Source organism: Hemicordylus capensis, chromosome 4, assembly GCF_027244095.1.
Source record: "Hemicordylus capensis ecotype Gifberg chromosome 4, rHemCap1.1.pri, whole genome shotgun sequence".
In the NCBI taxonomy this organism is placed as follows: Eukaryota; Metazoa; Chordata; class Lepidosauria; order Squamata; family Cordylidae; genus Hemicordylus; species Hemicordylus capensis.
This window is the reverse complement of record NC_069660.1, coordinates 149,947,239-149,966,246: the sequence shown is the minus strand read 5'-3', so window position 1 is coordinate 149,966,246 and position 19,008 is coordinate 149,947,239. Positions and strand designations below refer to the sequence as shown.

Below are 19,008 nucleotides of genomic sequence, written 5' to 3'. Positions count from 1 at the left end.
GGAGGGACAGGTATAAATATTTTAAATAAATAAAATTAAATTAATAAGGAAGATGAAAGACCTGTAACGGCAGAAGGGATTTTAAACAGTCTCCCTTTTGCCCCTGGGATGCTGATGGAGACACCCCCTGCATTGACTGAAGCTGATCACTCCTTTCACCTCTCTTTCTCTCCAAGGGAGCAGACCTTTGTGCCTTCCACAGACAGTAGTCATCATAGTTATATGTTAAGCCAGAGACAGTCCAGAAATATTCTTGAACCCTAGTTGGTTTTCTACTGCAGCTGTAGTTGTGAGAACCAACCAGCGATACAGGTGAACTCCTGTAACCAGAGCAATTGCTGCGGTGTGAGCACTGTGTAAAAGCTCTGTGTGCATCAACCCATGCGGCGGTATGACCAAAATACTGAGTGCATCTCAGAGAGTAATGTTTAGTTGGACATATAGGAAGAGTCCTGGGAATAGGAATAACATCCTCCTCAACATCATAATCCTCCACATCCAGCCTTGACTTTAAAATCCTCTAAATAGGGAGGTTGATAGATTCTACTGAAAGCACTCTAAAAGAGAATACAAGGAATGGGTAACAGCCTGATTTAGACCAAGGTCCTCTCCCATTAGAATCTCCTCCTTGACAATGACAATCAACATCGATGGAGAAGAACAATTTTGTGAATGAGACTCCTCTCCCATCAATGTCAACGGAATCATCAATGGAGATAGGTGCCTTGATGCAGTCTCTGTTGACGTTGGCACCAAGTCTGAAGCTTGTCCCCTTGACAGCAAGGTCCACTTCGAAGTCGACACCAAAGGTGCTTGCAGCTTAGCCATCTCAGCTGATCCCTTCAACAGCAAAGTCTATGTTGACATCTGCTTTGAAGTCGACAGTGGAGATGCCTGCATCACACCTGTTGAACCTTTGACGGGGACAGTGTTTGAAAAATGGACTTTGATGTTGAGGCATCTGCCAACTCGTGGGGTTTTTCTTTCTTTGATGGTGACTCTAAAAGCAGTTTCTCAACTGAGAATCTTTTATTTTTCTTGTGTTTTCTATGGTGACTCCTGGAGGCAGAATCTTTCAAGACCTCCGCTGGGTGTTTGAATACATGCTTCCCCAATATCAGAGCTCCACTTGACGTCAATGGTTTAGTCAGTTTTGATACTGATGTCAATACCGACAACGGTGACTGCAGAGAACATGGCATCAACATTGGGGAGCAAAGCGCTGGCTCATACAGAAATGCCCTGAGTTGGTGCCTGGTTTTTAAATGTTTGGCAAGAGAAGGACATACAAATTCTGCAGGTCCTTGTATTATGATCCTTGCCTAAGCAGAACAAACAAGAGTCATGCTGATTTGTTGAGGGCAACTTTCCCCAAAAATCTTTGCACTATTTAAATGTTTTCTTAGTGTCCATTGAGAAATCAGAAACCAAAAACCAAGACACATCAAACTGAGAAAACAGTTCAAATCCGTCAACTAAATCCAGTCTATCAATAAGAGGAGTCAGCAATCAGTCCAATAAAGTCAAAAACACTTCACGAAACTCTCTCTCTCCACAACCAATCAAGGAGTCCAAGCCGACGAGGTGAATGCTTTGGAGGTCAGATGGGAACTAAAGGAAGGGTGCCTCCAACCACCAAAACAAATGGTCATGCCGAGTGCAAGGGGTGGTGTGTGAGCACCGTGAGGAGCTTGGATATTCCACCTGCGAGGTCCTGTGCAGGCACAGAACCCAGGCTTATGAATGTCCTATGGATCACGCTGCAGATCTAGCATTTCCTTTTCTTCAGGGAAAGAGCCTGCAGTCTGGTTACCTGGAAATGCAAGTGGTCATTTACAAGTTCAAGCAAATTCTGTAAGAATTCCTACCCTATGGAACATTCATTTTTCCTTTCTTGAAATCAATTCACTTCCATAGCTATTAAACCAGAATGCACATTTATGTTAAGATTACTTCTATGCACAAACCTATAACACTTTGCACCTTAAAAAAAAATTAAGTTATGCTGTTTTATAGAAAAGCCATGATTTTAGAGTACGAACTTTCCCAAGGCATCATCCACATCCCCACGACTTGGTTCTTGACCCCGAACTCTTCCACGGCAAGTTAATGGCATGAGCTCATCAGCTGGGTAGGCATGTTCCTGTTCAGGGGAAAAAAGAAGTGGATAAACTAAAAAATATGCAATGTGCCTACTTTCTATAATCATGGAAATTTACTTTAGCAAAAAACAAACAAAACCCTCTGCAGCTCTGCGTGAAATACCAAACTCCTATACTGGACTGAACCAGTATTTTAATTTAGCAAAAATGGCAATAAATGTTTTCCAAATGGAACACATACTTTCAAGTAGTACAGAAAACAATGAGTTTGCAAAACAAAAGCCACAATTCACTGCAGTGTATTTGTTAGTAGACTATGGTCTTGATTTAAGGCTGTGGGGTGGCTCTTGTTTTTCCTTCTTTTCTTTTTAAAAAATAACTTTTTATTCAATTTTTCACAACACAAGAGGACTTCCATCTCATCATTAGAACAAGTATCAGTTACAATACCCAAGTCTTGCCTGTAATTTAATCGTCCCCGTCCCCCCGATAAATCAGAAGTCAGCTCTAGGGCATTTTAAAAACATTTTTGTTACCACTCAAAAGCCTGATAGAAATAACATTTTGTAATGTGTTTTTAGGTAAATAAGAAGAGGGTCCCACTCCCTTTTAAATGCTTCAGATTTATTTCTTAAGAATCCTGGTAGCTTTGCCATTTCTACCAACTCTAACACTTTAAGTATCCAATCCTCTTTACTCGGGCAATGGATGTCTTTCCATTGGTATGCAAATGTCAATCTTGCTGCGGCTGTCAGATACATAAAGAGGATCCAGTATTTCCTAGGCAATAAACCGTTGTCAATGCCTAATAGTATTGTTTCTGGGCTCTTAGGGAAAGTCATTTTTTCTTTACCTACCCCAAGCCCAGCTCTCAGTTCAATGACCTGCGGGTCACATACGTTTCTACAATGATGTTTGCCTTATTCTGCTTTTGTATCCAAATGTATTCAAAGCAAGGTGCAAGACATTCATAGCCGCAAACAATCAAAAAAGATATCTCAAGCAGCAGGGTGGCACTGTATAAAGCAACGTCTTATTCCCCAAAACAGACATCCCTTACTGAAGTTGAAGAGAACATGCAAGCAAACAAAGCTGCACAAAAATGCCAGAAAACATCCCTCTGTCTAGAACAGGTTCCACACTACTCTTATTACATGAAAATGATTCTACTCAACCAAAATCATTTTAATTCATTTCATAAGAGTCAGGAAGCAAATATGGCAAACATAGCACCTCTCCACCAATGGAGAATACATCTACAGCTTCCATGCTTGTGAAGTTGTCTTGGGAAGAAATCTGTCAGAGGTCTATGTCATGATTTGCAATTATATATTTACAAACAAATCTTGTTCTTTGATGTACAATTATCAGAACATGGGCCTGGGCAGGTGCAGAGGGAAATCCTTGGTTCTGAAGCTAGTCTGAACTGAAACAACTCTAGACATTGGGGCTATTGTGCCAGCATAGGGTGGGTGGGTGGAGGGGAACAAATAAAAGAATGGCACACAAACTGATGCTATGGGGCAAAGCAAGAGGAAAGGGGGCTTAGGTAATTCAGAGTGCTCTGTACTGCATCGGAAACCATTATCCTGGCTTGCGATTGGCTTGAGATTGCTTTGCTTTTTAATTGGCTTGTCATTCAAATCAAGTGTTGGCATGGGCAACTGTGCCCCCATTGGTTGGGGGGAGGCCAAAGGAGGGATTTTCAAAATGTATTTAAGGGGTTGCTTGGAGGCAAAGAGAGCCACTGCTTTTGGTGCCTCAGGAGAGGATCATGAGAGAGAAACTGCAGCAACACTGAGAGCAGAGTGGTGGTCTCAGCTGGCCGGCCAGCCTCATCCCCAGGGAGTGAAGGGAGAGGAACTGATCTGATTCCCTCTATGCCCCACCCCCCGCCTACTGTCCTTTTAATCTGCAGTGCTGCCAACAACTGCTTTTATATTCTTACAATTTTTTGTAAACACCAGCCGCAGTAGCTTGAACTGGGTGCTGTTTGGAATTTATTTCCTTGTGTGGTACTCTCTCTCTCTCATTGCTTGTAGCCACTCCCCTTTAATAACTGGGGTGCTGTGGTCCCCCTCCCCATTTTATTTAAATTGTATCAGCAGCCCCCAGGCTTTAAGTGGGTGTAGCTTGGAATTTTATTCCTTGTGTATTTGTTTTTCCCCCTCTTTGCTTATAGCCAGCCTCCGCTGGCTTTAATAAATGGGGGTGCTGTGCTTTTAAAAATTATTTTCCAGCCCTGCTGCCACCTTTGCTGCTGCTGTCTGTGTGCTGCCTATGGCTGCCTATGCCTGGTGGAATAATTTTTACTTTTTGTAGGCTGATGTGTGGTGCCCAGTAACCAGGCTCCCTCTCTTTACCTTTTTTCAGGTTTTGGTTTTGATAATTTGGATGGGTTGGTGCCTCACTGGTACTCACCAGCCCTCGCGCTCCCCCACCGCCCCACCCACTCCAGCTGTCGAGTCCTAGTGTCTGCTCAGCCCAAGAGTGCCTCCAAGAGCAACACCTGGAAGACACTAGCTGAAGAAACCGGAGGAAGCCCCCAGCTAAGGTTGATGGAAGGTAAGAGACCTCACCCCACCCCAATCCTGGTCAGGTTATTACACCTTATAGTTCTCTAAATAAGTCCTAGTTTGGGGACTGTAGGACAAGAGAGGAGGATTAGAGAGAGAGAATCCCCTGATCTTCTTTACCTTCCCTTCGGACCTGCCCATCATTGCTTAGTCCTCTCCAAAAAAAGCCTGCATCTTTGGGGGTGGGAATTGAATTTTCTAGCTCCTGTGTGTGCACAACAGTGGGCTGTGTGTGGCACACAGACCATAAATAGACCACCCCCAACTCCACACCCCCTTTAAAAAGTTGTTCTTCTCTCCCCCACCCTCCACCAGAGTTAGGGCTTCTATCAGGAAAGAAACTCTTCTTCCTGTAGCAGAAGAGGAACTGATGTCCTCGGAGGCTAGCCCAGCCAGATCACGTTCTCCATCCTCCCCAATCCCCACTGGCTGTGCAACCCCCCATCTGAAACTGAGGAGGAACAGGAGGAAGTTATTCCAGTTGTTCCTGGACTTTCTCAGCCCCAGAAAGAGGGTGGTGGTGGTGGCCCCCAGAATGAACCAGCAGCCCAAATACCACCACCAAAACAGTCCCGGACTGAGAGCAGCATGGTGTGGAACCACTTTGCACTCTGCTGTGGTGACCCACGCCATGCTGTCTGCATCCATAGCAGGACACAGGTCAGCAGGGGCAAGGACCCCAAGCGTCTTGGGGTGACGGAGATACTGCAGCACCTGCGACGGCATCACCTGGGGTTCCTTGCTCCTGCTGGCAGCAGTAGGCCTGATGTGTCCTCTGTTAGCGGCAAGGCTCCTGTTCCCAAGCAGCTGGAGTTGCCTTTGCAGTGGGTGCAATTGGAAGACAAGTGGTTTGGTTGCCTAGAGCACACAGCAGCACCTGACACCAGTGTGTACTTCACTGCAGATTTGTGGGACAGTACCAGTGGGAGGCATGCTGCTTTCCGGTCCCTCACAGTGCACTAGTAGAGGCAGGAGAACAAGGGGACATCTGCTGCAGAGGTGGGCTAAGCTTCATATGGAGATGCAGGACATGTTGCTCACAGATGAACTGTTGACTGCTATGAATCGGCAAGTGGAGGAATGGCTGTCCAGGCAGCCAAACCTTTGCCGTGGCTTCATGATTACCACCAGTGCCGCGATCATCAAAGGCAGCTGAGCAGGGTCCATCCATTGTGTGGTGCACACTCTGAACTTGTTTGTGCGGGATGTGTTTGGCCTTTCTGGGGCCACGGCCAGCTGAGACATCCCCGCATCAGGCACTAGGCACCATCCTGCTACTGCCATGGCTACTCTTGTGGAGAAGTGCCGAAAGATAGCAATTTGCTTCCATTGGAGCAAAAAGGGAAGGCAAATGCTCAGGAAGTGGCAGCTTGAGCTGGGTCTACTGGAATCCCTCAAGATGTTCAGACCCTGTGGAACTCCACCTTTTTTTTTTTTTTTGCTCCGGCACCTGCAGGTGCAAAATACAGTCATCCACGCCCTGACAAGGAGATGTGCAACATATCCAACCAGGACTGGGTGCTCCTTTCTGAGATTATATTGGCACTCAAGCCATTCTTCTGTGCTGAGACAGCAACACCGAGCCGGGCTTTGGCTGCCACTCTTCTCCTTGAGAAGACGATAGATAAGCTCCAGTCCCTGCTGACCAGTGAGGAAGCAATCACCTTGGCAAGATGGCTGAGGATTGGAGTCATGGAACGGCACAGAACAACTTGGGGTAAATCAGCAGATTTTGTCCTACCAATGTGACCCAAAGATGAAGGGCAAAGCGGGCACCCGACCAGCTGCCGGGGTGGAGGGACCTCCTAGTTGCAGAAATTAGGCAAACTGAGGATAGGAGGCTGGGGCACAATCAGAAGGCTGGTGCTGGGCTGCCTACTGCTAGTACACAGTCCACCCCTAGCAGCAGTACTAGCACAGCCACTCCCTGGTCCAGCAGCGTGGTGTCCCTGACAGGGCCAAGTGAACCAGAGGTTCTGCCTCTGCATTCCACCTGGTGGCTCATGGAGGACTTGGTGCATTGCCAGAGGGATGGGAGGAGCTCACCAAGCCCCACAGCTGTGCTGAGCAGTGTGTGCTGCAGTAACCACAGGAGCCAGTGGCAGGCTAGGAGGGAGCTGGTCCCGTTTTTGACAATGCATTGCCAAGACTGGACGGTTACTCTCATGCCCGCCAACCAGCATCCAGAGCAAAAGGGTGTTCTCAGTGGTCAGGAAGTGGTAACACTTGCTCACACTCGGATGCTAAAATGGTGGAGTGGATGGTCTTCCTGAAGGCCAACCTCCCCTGCTAGGTTATCCTGAGCTAGCCATGGAGGGTGAGTGACTCACTGTCAGGAATGACCCAATGCAACACCACTGGCAGCTTAGCTCACTGTGGCCAACTTCAAACCCAGATGCGTCAGTCTACCCATTAGTGCTGCTCGCTCATGCATGCACACCATCAGCATGGTTGATGATGAGATAAGAGACTGTGCCCTGACCCATGTGTCAGACTGTCAGCCACGGCCCAGCACCAAATTGAGGCCATGGTGTGTGATCCAGAGAGAAGCAAGCAGGGAGGGATGTACACTGGAGAAGACTTCTTATCATGTTAAGAGATAAGCTCCATGTCTGCATGCTTGCTGGCTGCTAAGGTTGCTGCAGTGGCAGCTGTTGTAAGAACAGAGTTATAAGAACAGACACAGCATGGTGTAGTGGTTAGAGTGCTGAACTAAGACCAGGGAGACCTGAGTTCAAATCCCCATTCAGCCATGATCGTTGCTGGGTGACTCTAGGCCAGTCACTTCTCTCTCAGCCTAACCTACTTCACAGGGTTGTTGTGAGGAGAAACCTAAGTATGTAGTACACCACTCTGGGCTCCTTGGAGGAAGAGCGGGATATAAAATGTAAAAAAAAAATAAAAAAGTGTGAGAGAGCAAGTTGTGCCAATGATGCTACTGCAGTGCAGGCACTATGACTGGCAGTGGATTCTAGGTCCATGATTCTTACTGTACCACCTTTGGACTGTGTGTTTGGCAAAACGTGTTCTATGCTGGGAGGGACTGTGTGTGCTTCTGTTCAGCAGTGTTGTTTTGCAAGGCAGAGATGCAAGATGTGTGCACTCTGCTTTTTTCACCCATAGGGAACAATGGGCAACTCAAATCACCCCTTTGTTCCCCATGAGTAGGTCCTAGGGAAACCAAATTGGTTTGGGTGGTATGGTATGATGGGTGCTACCTACCACTCAGTCCACAAAATAAATGGGCAAGCAGGCAATATTTTAAAAACCTAACCTCCGATGGGATCCTATGGGTTTGGGGGGCAGGTGTTTTTTTTTTAAATTGCCCACTTGCCTGTTTCTTTTGTAGGTTGGGTGGTAGGTAGTACTTATGCCCTTCCACCCAACAAACCATTATGGCCTTAGGACCTACCCATGGGGAACAATGAGGTGATTTGAATTCCCCATCGTTCCCTATAAATTTGGAAGCAACCGGCAATGGTTGGCCAGTTCGAAGCAATTTGATTAAGTTGAATCAAATTACAAAAAATGATTTGTGCACACTTCTACCCAGTAACAAAACCAATGCTGGCGCAAGGTTATGAGCATTAAGTAACTCTTCCTAAAATCCTTTTGGGAAACCTACTTTTAACAATTAACAGAGCAGCAAAGTAGGTGCCCCCTTTTTGAACAGAGGAACTCACATGTTGAACTAAGGCATCAAGCCAAAAAATTAACAGCGGCAGTAAAAATAGAAATTTACAGCAGCCTGAAAAATACTTGACTATCTTACTGTCAGATGAAGATAAGGTATTTTAAATCCCCTGTCTTGCTTGCCAAATTCAACAAGCACAGAAATGAAGTATGTTTATAATGTCCTAGTGTACGTGGCAAGTAAATATCCCTTTGACTTTTGTAATTCCCTAAAATACGTGGCAAGTAAATATCCTTTTTACTTTAAAGCTTCCAGGATCTATCAAGCCATGTTTCCTCATAACCCAAACAGTTCATGCTACATTTGTAGAAAAGAAAGCCATTGTCTTCAGTCAAAAGTACAAAAATACAATATTAATCTTTTTTTTTTTTAAGCATACAATTCAGGTTTAGTCTTAAGTGTACTGTACATTTCCCCCCCAGAACTCTACACTCAATGGACATTAAACTCAAGTCTATTCCACCATGGTCTCAAGGTATGCTGCAGCCAGAAGATGTAGAGAAAGTTGTTAGACGTGTGGCCCACCACCTGCGTGCTTAACCCTAGGCCTTCATGGCTCAGCTTATAGAAAGAATGACAGGCTGAGTCTGGAAAATGAGAGCTGTCTTTCTCTGAGAGGGGGTAGTCCAAATGGCCTCAAGCATGGTTTTTGCACAGAAACTGTTTTGATCACCCCAATATATGCCAGAGTGGAATTGCAACTTTTTTCTGTGACTTTTCAGTGGTTTTCAATACCATTTATGAAGGTACCCTTCTGGATACGCTTGCTGAGCTGGGGACAGTGGTTTGTGGTTCCACTCCTACCTGAGCAGCAGATTCCAGAAGGCGGTGCTAAAGGACTACAGCTCAGCTCGACATTTATACTATGGGGTCTTGCAGGGTTCCATTCCCATACTTCAACATCTTGTCCCCTATGCCATTCAATATCTACATGAAACCACAGGGGGAGATCATCCAGACTTGAGAAATTGGGTGTCTTCAAGATATAGAGAACACTTTGTTCTCGCTCTCCTTTACAGTCAATTTAGGCGAGGCAATGAAGATGCTGAACCAGTTTCTGGACTTAATAATCAACTGAATAGGGTCAATATACCAATCCAATCCAAACAGAAGTGTGAAACATGAACAAAGGGGGTGTACTGCACTTCTGTTCTGTTTGAATTGAGTTTGTATATATTTAAATTTGTACATTTTAGTTGCCTTAGAAAAAGCTTCTTTTTAAAGGTGGGATATATATAATTACAAAAAAATAAAGTACCACTGCTAACTAGGCAAAGAGGTACTTTCAAAGTGATGTTTCTCTTTATATTATTTAATACAGGCGGAGAGCAACTGCGCCTATTCAACTCATTCCAGCCTTCCTCCAGTAGTTCTTGCTAGTATCTACCTTTTTTTTTTTTTTTTAAGATTGTAAGCCCTTTGAGGACAGGGAACCATCTTAATTTTTTTTTTTTAAATGTAAATTGCTTTGCAAACTTCTTGTTGAGAAGCTTTGTAGTAGTAGTAATAGTACAGAATTGAAGGCAGCTTCACACAATGCATTTTATATTTTGTGAACCCATTCCAAAGAACACAGAGTCTTAATTATAAGCAGTGGCTGACATCCAGATTAACATTGTGCATGCAATGGGAGAGGAGTTATTTTTGTCGTCGTCTTTGCCCTCTGCAGCCCACTGTACTTCCTGAAAATATGCCCCTGAAAATGTGGGACCCTTGGGGACATATTTTTGGGAAGCACACAAGGTTGCAGAGGGAAAGTGAGATTGGCCAAAATTGCCTCCCCCATCACACACGCCTAACACTAAACTGGCTATAATCCAGCATACTTGTGTATAAAGCATTGTTTTTGCCTGCAAAATATACATGAGCTGGCCAGTAACTAAAGGAGTCCTACTTCTGCATTTTGTAGGTAAAAATCAGTACTTCACACCCACGTGCACTATGCACGTGTTTTGTACCCAAAAGTGTCAGTCATTTGCACTATTTGGTTCCTTATTGATAATAATGGGATAGGCTATGGGGTGGAGACTGCCTTGGTCAGCCTGATGGATGATCTCCAACTGGGAAGTGACAGAGGGAGTGTGACTCTGCTGGTCCTTTTGGATCTTTTGACAGCTTTTGATACTATCATTCTAGAAGGATTCTATGGTCATCTGAGGGGGCTAGGAGGCACTGCTTTGCAGTGGTTCTGCTCCAATCTCTCTGGCAGATTCCAGGTGATATCCCTTGGAAGCTGTTGCTCTTCGAAATCTTGAGATTGGGGAGGAAACTTATGTGGTGTCCCCCAAGGCTCCATATCGTCTCCATTGCTTTTTAACATGCACATGAAACTGCAGGAGGAGGTTATCAAGGAGATTTGGTGCAGTGTGTTATCAGTATGCTAATGACACCCAAATCTATTTCTCCATGTCGCCGTTGTCGTCATCATCAGGAGAAGGCATAACCTCCCTAAATGCTTGCCTGCCTAGAGACCGTGATAGGCTGGATGAGGGATAACAGATTGAAATTGAATCCAGATAAGACGGGGATTCTTATTGTGAGGGGTCAGAACTCAGGAGACGATTTTGATTTGCTGGTTCTGGAAAGGGTAACATTTCCTAAAAAAGAACAGGTATGCAGTCTAGGGGTGCTTCTGGATACAAACCTCTTCCTGGTGTCTCAGGTTGAGGCGGTGGCCAGAGGTGCTACCAGCTTCAGCTGATATACCAGCTGCGTCTGTTTCTTGAGATAAGCAACTTCAGAACAGGGGTACATATGCTGGTAACCTCCAGACTTGGCTACTGCAAATGCACTCTATGTGGGGCTGCCTTTGTATGTAGTCTGTAAACTGCAGTTGGTACAGAATGCAGCAGCCAGGTTGGTCTCTAGGTCATCTCAGAGAGACCATATTACTTCAATACTAAAAGAGCTACACTGGCTTCCAATACTTTAAGGCAGGGAGAGTCACTCTGGCTGTGCTGCCAACAAAACGCAGGCCAATTTCGGCTCCAAACGAGTCTGAGCGGCCCAGTTTGGGACCGAAATAACACGCCCCGCCCTGCAGATTACGTCAGACGCGAGGGGCATGTCTGGGGCCGCGCTCACAGCCCCTGATTGGTGGCGGCCCAGGTTCTTTGAACTCGTTTGCCCAATGGTGGCTCCGTCCCTGCTTATGATGCTGTAAACCACCCAGAGACAGAAGTCTGGGGCGGTCTACAAATTTGAGAAATAAATAATACTAACATTCCAAGTGCTCAACATGCCTCATATATAATGCCTCAAGAAGTTACTTATTTTAAAGGCCAGTATACTCATTTTGCAGACAGGGACTGGGGAAATGTACAAAAAAAAAATAGTGGCTTGCTCAAACCAACAAATGAGCTTGTGGGTGTGGTGAGATTTCAACCAAGAACTTCCTAGCTCATAACTCATACTCTTAGACACTAATGCTATGCTTGCTCTCATATGTAAATTTGTTAAGTAGGCAAATTTATCTCTGCTACAGGTCCCATCTGTAAAATGAACAGGGAATAAATGACAGTTACAAGTTTTACTGAACATTATATTTTTTAGGAAAACAGTTAATAGGTGTGTAATTCTACACTTCCAGGGGGAAAAGGTCTAGGCAACTGAGATCTATTCCTTTTTCTGGCTTTTCTCCCAATCCTGCAGCTCCAGGGAGTTCTGGGAACACTCCTTCAAGGATTAGGGTTCTGCTGTTGAATGCCAGGTCAGTAAATGAAGAAATATTTCTTATCTTATCCACAATTCACCTGTGGATCAGCATGCTGACCTGGTATGTGTGACTGAGACCTGGTTGGACGAGCTCGGTGGAGTGGGTCTCTCCCAGCTCTGCCCTCCAGGTTTCATAATTCTAAAGAAGCCCCACCTTGAGGATTGAGGAGAAAGAGTTGCAGTCTATTGTGAGTCCATTCGTTCTCCAGATGCCAGGTTAGGGAATAACAGAATTTTGAGGGTTTGTTCCTGAGGGTGGGCCTATGAAATAGGACAGGGATTCTGTTGGTGTACAGACCACCCTGCTGCACCTCAGTCTCTCTGCCCAAGCTGGCAGGGGTGGTTTTTGCCAACCAGGAACTGAATGACCTGCAGGTGGGGGAGTTTGAGATAACTCCTTTGTCCTGGACAGATCATCATCTGGTAGGGTTTAGTGTGACTGCTTCGACCAACCTCTGCAGAAGTGGTGGACCAATTAGAATAGTCTGCACCTGAAGGCTTATGGATCCGATCAATTTCCAAACAGCCCTTGGGGAGTTTCCAGTGTCCAGAACTAGTGACTGTCAAGGCCCCGGTGAACCTCTGGAATGTGGAAACAGCCCAGGCTATTGACATGGTTGCTCCTAAGCGCCCTTTCCGGCTTGATGGAACCCATTCTGCTCCTTGGATCTCCTTTGAGCTTAGAGCAATGAACAACATGGTTGCTCCTAAGCGCCCTTTCTGGCTTCATGGAACCCATTCTGCTCCTTGGATCTCCTTTGAGCTTAGAGCAATGAACAACTTGGACAGCTAGAGCGACGCAGGAAGAAGACCCGTAACAAATCTGACGGAACACAGGATAGAGCCCATTTTAGTAACTACTCCATGACAGTGGGGGCAGCAAAGAAACATTTTTTCTCCGCCTCCATTGCATCTGCCCAGGGTAGGCCAGTGGAGCTGTTTCATGTGTAACGTCACTGCTTCACACAGGATCCTGTGTGATGGGGGAAGAACCATCAGCAGTCTGTTGTGACCAGTATGCTTCGCAGATAAAGTCGCTTGCATCTGTGCCAATTTGGACTCCAGGATTTTAGCAGTTCCAGGAAACGTGCCTTGGCAACCAGCTGGTCTCACTGTGATGGATTCTTTTCAGTTAGTGCAGCCTGAGGAAGTGGACAGGTTCCTAGGCCGTCTGCAAGCAACATCATGCACTCTGGACTCTTGCCCTTCACGGCTAGTAAAATCTGACAGGTAAAGAACAGGTAGGTGGTTGGAGACAATTATTAGTGCTTCGCTAAGGGAGGGCAAGATAATATTAAGCCTCAAGCAGGTGGTGGCAAGACCACTATTAAAAAAAGCCTGCCCTTGATTCCACCAACCTTGATAACTATCAGCCTGTTTGAAATCTTCCCTTTTTAAGCAAGGCGACAGATGTTTGGTATCTGTGTAGCTTCAAAGGGTCTTGGATGATACAGATTTTCTAGACCCTTTTCAATCTGGCTTTTGCCCTGGGTTTGAAACTGCCTTGGTTGCTCTGGTGGATGACGTATGCTGGGAACTACAGGCGGAGTACATCTCTGTTGGTTGTGCTTGACCTCTCAGCGGCATTCAGTACCATCGTCCATGGTATCCTTCTGGATCGCCTCTCAGGTATAGGGATCAGGGGTGGTGCATTGGAGTGGTTCCAGTACTTTCTTGGGGGGTGTGTGTGCCAGAAAGTGGTGCTGGGGGGCTTCTGCTCGATTCCTTGGCCTCTGGGGTCCTGCAAGGCTCAGTATTGTTCCTCATGCTGTTTAACATCTACATGCAACTGCAGAGAGAGATCATCAGGAGGTTTGTACTAAAGTGTCATCAATATGCAGATGACACTCAGCTCTATCTTTCTCCGACATCAGATTCTAGGGAAACAGTGGATGTACTGAATCGGGGGCTGGAGGCGATGATGGGCTGGATGTGGTCTAGTAAACCGAGGTTAAATCCAGACAAGATGAAGGTGTTGCTGGTCAGTAGGAAAGCCAATCAGGGTAGGACAATCCAACTAGCTTTGGATGGGAATATACTCCCCTTGAAAGAGCAAGTGTGCAGCTTGGAAGTGTCGCTGAACTCAGCACTGTTTTTGGATGCTCAGGTGGAGGTGGTAGCCAGGGTGCCTTTGCACAGCTTTGGCTAGTGCACCAGTTGCAGTTACAAACAAATAAGATGGATCCCTGTCCCCAAAGGGCTCACATTCTAAAAAGAAACATAAGATAGACAGCAGCAACAGTCACTGGAAGTACTGTGCTGGCGGTGGAATTGCTCACTTGGAAGACATTACACCTATTTTGAAAGAGCTGCACTGGCTGCCAATTTGTTTCCAGATCCAATTCAAGGTGCTGGTTATTACCTTTAAAGCCCTTAAGGATTTGGGCCCTGGATACCTGAAGGACTGCCTGCTCCCAAGGGTTTCTGCCACCCAACAAGGTAGTCAGAGAGGCCTCTGCTCTGTGTGCTGACATTGAGAGAGGCTAAATTGTCGTGCATGCGGGTCAGGGACTTCTCTGTTGTTGCCCCCAGGCTTTGGAATACTCTCCCAGCGATGTCCACTCTTTGACATCTGTTGCTGCTTTAAAAAAACACAACTAAAGACCTTTTTATTTGTTCAGGCTTTTACCCCTTAGGGGCTACCAGGTTTCTGAGTTAATCGTTTTTATGGGGTTTTTTTTGGTGTTTTATACCTTTTACTGTTTAACTGATTTTAAGGTTTTAAATGCAATTTTATGGAGTATTATTATATTTTAACTTCTGTAAATCACCTTGGGATGCCTTATGAAAGGCCATATAAAAATTCAATAAAAATAAATAAAATAAGAGAAACTCTCAAGAGAGTTACTTGTTATAGGTGAGCAGGTGCAGGTTTCATCAGTAAGGAAACAGAAAAGCCCAGGAGTGAACAAACCATGACAAACTCATGAAAATTCATTTGTAATCTATGGCTCAGTTCAGATATCACACCTAGATTGCATTAACCATAGCTGAGAACCCAAATCATGTATCAACTATACAGGCAAATCGTGGTTTAGAGCTGCTTGTCTGCTTGCATTGTCCATCTGTGCAGCACTCCAGTCTCTAGGCACAGTAGCCTCTGGAGGTAAAGCAATGACCATTAACTATGCTCTGTCAAAGCAAACATCAAGCCAAACTATAGTCAGTATAAACTCACTTCAATTCATGATTCCTAGTTTGTCATACAATTGCAAAAGATGATTTTTCAACTCAAACATCACACTAAACCATAGTTCAGCTTCCTGAACTGTGATGTTTGAAGTGGGCCTGTAAGTCCTTACATCTTCATGTATATTTACAGTAAAGCAAATCTCACTGGCTTACATGGCACACAGAGAACTTAAGATGTAAGAGAGAGGTGCACGATGCACTGTTAAACACACCCATGATGCCTGCAGAGGTGGGGCTGCTCCGTGTCTACTAAGCATAGCTTAATTGGAGTTGCTATGCTACTCTCAATCCATGGATAGTATGTGCCCTATTTGAAACAATCTCTGAAAACAATAGTTAAGATCAGACTGAATCAGTTAGAGGCAATCTAAGATTTAGAATAGTTATATGAGGTCATTTTACTTACCATGTAATTGCTATAGGCATGATCAAACATTTCCACCACTTGACTCCTGTGAAAGACAGAATAATTTTACGAAGTCAACTCAGACCTTCTTTAAATGTCTGTAATGTGAAACAAGTAATCAATTTAAAGAAAACATGTGAAAATTAATAGAATCTCCCAAACACATACAGCCTCACAATTATTTGCTTAAGTTGACAAGCTAGAAAAGCTACCAGTGAAAAAACTTTTGTCATTTTTTGATCCCAAGGAGAAAGTCAAACAATATTAACTACAGCAGGAGTAAGCAACCTTGGCTCTCCAGCTGCTGCTGAAGTATAAAGCCCATCTTCCCCAGCCAAAATTTATGGTGGCTGCGGACTATGGGAACTGTTGTTCAGCAACAGCTGAAGAGCCAAGGTAGCCTCCCCCAACCTATAGCTACAAGTAAAAGATGCCTGATTAAGCCCAACGTATACCCATTTTATAAAACCTCTACTGTTACAATTCTGGAATTTCTTACTAAGACAGGAAGCTATTCTGTGAGTGACGGAAGTTATATACAAGACTCATACACGTCATTCCAGCATGGGAAATTCACACACACGGCATGCTTTTCATGTAGACAGCTCAGATGCTACTCAGATATGCATCCATATTTTAATGCAAATGCAGGTGAGATCTAGATGTGCACTGCTACACTACACAGACCAAAGGCAAGCAACAACTGTAAATCAATCATATTATAACCAATCTACTGAGAAATGTGATAAAGCCCAACACTTCCTTATCTCATGGTAGTTTACCCACAGCCAATGAAAGCCAGCCCAAGAAGCACCTTCTGCAGTTTCTAAAAATGCTTTATTGCAAGGTGTGACCAATACAAGGCACCAGGGAGCCGTAACACCTAGAGATTTAACCATAGCACCTAGACAAGGATATTCTAAGGTAGAGTTATCTAACAATATCTTTATTTGTCTCAAAACCCTGTTTCTGTTATATGTATGTTGCCTGTAAAGCAAATAGAAAGAAATCCGTTTTCCCTCTCTCTCCACAATGTTCAACACTAGGTCCAGTAATTTTGTCAAGTGTCTGTTGTCTGGCTCTGAAATTTTTTAAAAACAACAACAACAAGATTTGCCAAGGCTATTGTGTACTTTTATCCAAATATTTTTACCCACTGACTTGTGAGAACTAAATGCTTATAAGCAGTGTATTAGGCTTTTCAAGCATGTTGTATGAGAGAAAGATCTGAAACAACAGCAGATACTATTAAAATTATGATATTGATTTATACAAGTGTGACAAGGAAACTGAGATTGCATCAAGAAAGCTCAAGTTTCCTTGGAACTGATAAAGCTACAAACAGGAGGAAGTGTTACATGCTAATGGAATATAAACAACTATTTTGTTTTCCTTGTTTGGGGAAGATTTCTCAAGTTTCAAATCTCAATGGCTACAAAGAATTCCTCTGAATCTAAACAGTTAAAAGTTCTGCCTTATTCAAATATATTAGCAGCCATACAGCTAGCAGGCAGACGGAGATGGAAAGCCTTACTCAAGTTAGAGAAAACCTCCAAAGGATCATCGGAACAATAATCCAATAAAATCCTCTAAAGCACTGAAACAGATTGAGAGAAAGGAACTGAAAAAGCACCTTCAGAATGCAACAGCATACCAAAGAGCAAGAAGAGAGTTCAGTTTTATATCCATTCATGCAGTTTCAAGCTATTGTTATTCTAAATAATATTCTGAAGATGTGAAGTAACCCTTGATTTGTACATAACATACTTTCTCTGCTCAATAAGGAATATTGTCTCGGCTGTGCAGAGAACAATTCTAATCCACCTGTGAATATATCTTAACTCAAGTTCTACTTTGGGAGTTTACAGGCACACCCACACCTACCATTGTTGACATTCCTTACCAGGTACACTGGATTCCAATAACTAACTGCTTAGTTAAAAATCAAGGAGCCTTCGGGATATGAGACTGCAAGCTGATACATACTTTCAGTTTTTCCAGAGACAAGAGAGCTCACAGGCTTGCATATGTTTGCACAAGTATTTCAAAGGATCTCATTTGCAGCTCACTTTATGAAAACCTGTTGCAGTACAGTCATGAAGACTAGGTCCAATTCTGACATTCTATTTTCCTTCAGAAGAGTGCTTTTAGAACAATTCCCACTGAGATATGTGAAAAGTTAGAAAATATTCATGTTGCTTGCCAAATCCTGATCATTGTTTTTTCCTAAAACAAATCCTATGTCAAAATATGGACAGAGTGTTTTCTAGAGCTATGCCTTTTAAAAAAGAGAGATCAAAGTCAAACCTCTAGCAGAAGAAGAAAGTATTATCATATTTATTTGGATCCAAGACTAGGTTTCCTCAATTTCTTTAAGGTTAGAAATTGGGGGTTCATCTTAAGTTCAGAGTCCTCTTCCTTATGGCTAAATATAGGTATAACCTCTATTTTTAAAGAGGACCATCTTAAATTCAGAGCTGTCTTTTATTGGGGTAAATTTAGCATATGAGAAAAGCAACAAAGTCTTGATTTTGGAAGCACACTTATCCATGTCTCGCTTATCCAAAGTCACTTCGCATGAATGAAAAAGAGCATAAGATCAAATCCATGCAAGTATTTCAATTCAGCCATAATCCAAATATATGGAATTCTGGCCAGAATATATAGGAAATTTATAACAGACCATACACTCTTTAAAAAGCCACTGCAAGTTAATTTTCAAGTATGACTTTCCTTTAGGAAGTAGTGAACATCACACAAATGATAACACACAAATGTTGCATGTGCTATTTTGACATAATTGCTATATCCCAGAATTGCATATAGTTACTTGCCACAGGTGACTAGGCAAGTAAGATTTGCCCCCATACAACATGACAAGGCAGGATGCCTCTGAGTACCAGTTGCAGGGGAGTAACAGTAGGAGAGAGGGCATTCCTACAATTCCTGCCTGTGGGCTGCCAGCAGCATCTGGTGGGCCACTGTATGAAAGAGGATGCTGGACTAGATGGGCCTTGGGCCTGATCCAGCAGAGCTGTTCTTAATATCTTCTTCTGACAAAGAAGATTTAGGAAAGCTGCCATATCTCCCCAGTCCCACTACACAACAAACATAGTGCGTGGATAATGGTGGACTAGTACATTTTTCTGATGAACTAACATGTTCCAAGGATTTCTTTCCATGACTGCTATACCAGAGGCAGTGATCCAAGCTTAGCGACCTGCTTTCCAAACCGTCGTTTAGCCATTAATACAATTTCAGCCTCCGACTACACCCACCAAGCCCTTGGCCCTACTCTCGCTCTACCACAGGGAATGGCTCGTC

At 44.1% G+C, this 19,008-nt stretch overlaps 1 protein-coding gene across 3 annotated transcripts in view; it reads right to left on the bottom strand.

Annotated features, from left to right (window-relative positions):
- EDEM3 (ER degradation enhancing alpha-mannosidase like protein 3) overlaps window positions 1-19,008 on the bottom strand; it is a 65,851-nt gene that overhangs the window by 46,359 nt on the left and 484 nt on the right. For 2 of the 3 annotated variants that reach the window (XM_053247087.1, XM_053247088.1), the window contains exons 2-3: window positions 15,685-15,730; window positions 2,043-2,143 (exon numbers count right to left, since the gene is read on the bottom strand). In XM_053247087.1, the coding sequence (XP_053103062.1) occupies window positions 2,043-2,143; window positions 15,685-15,730 (147 nt within the window). Of the gene's footprint in view, window positions 1-2,042; window positions 2,144-15,684; window positions 15,731-19,008 lie in introns of those variants that run through there. The other variant, XM_053247089.1, reaches the window with a different exon arrangement.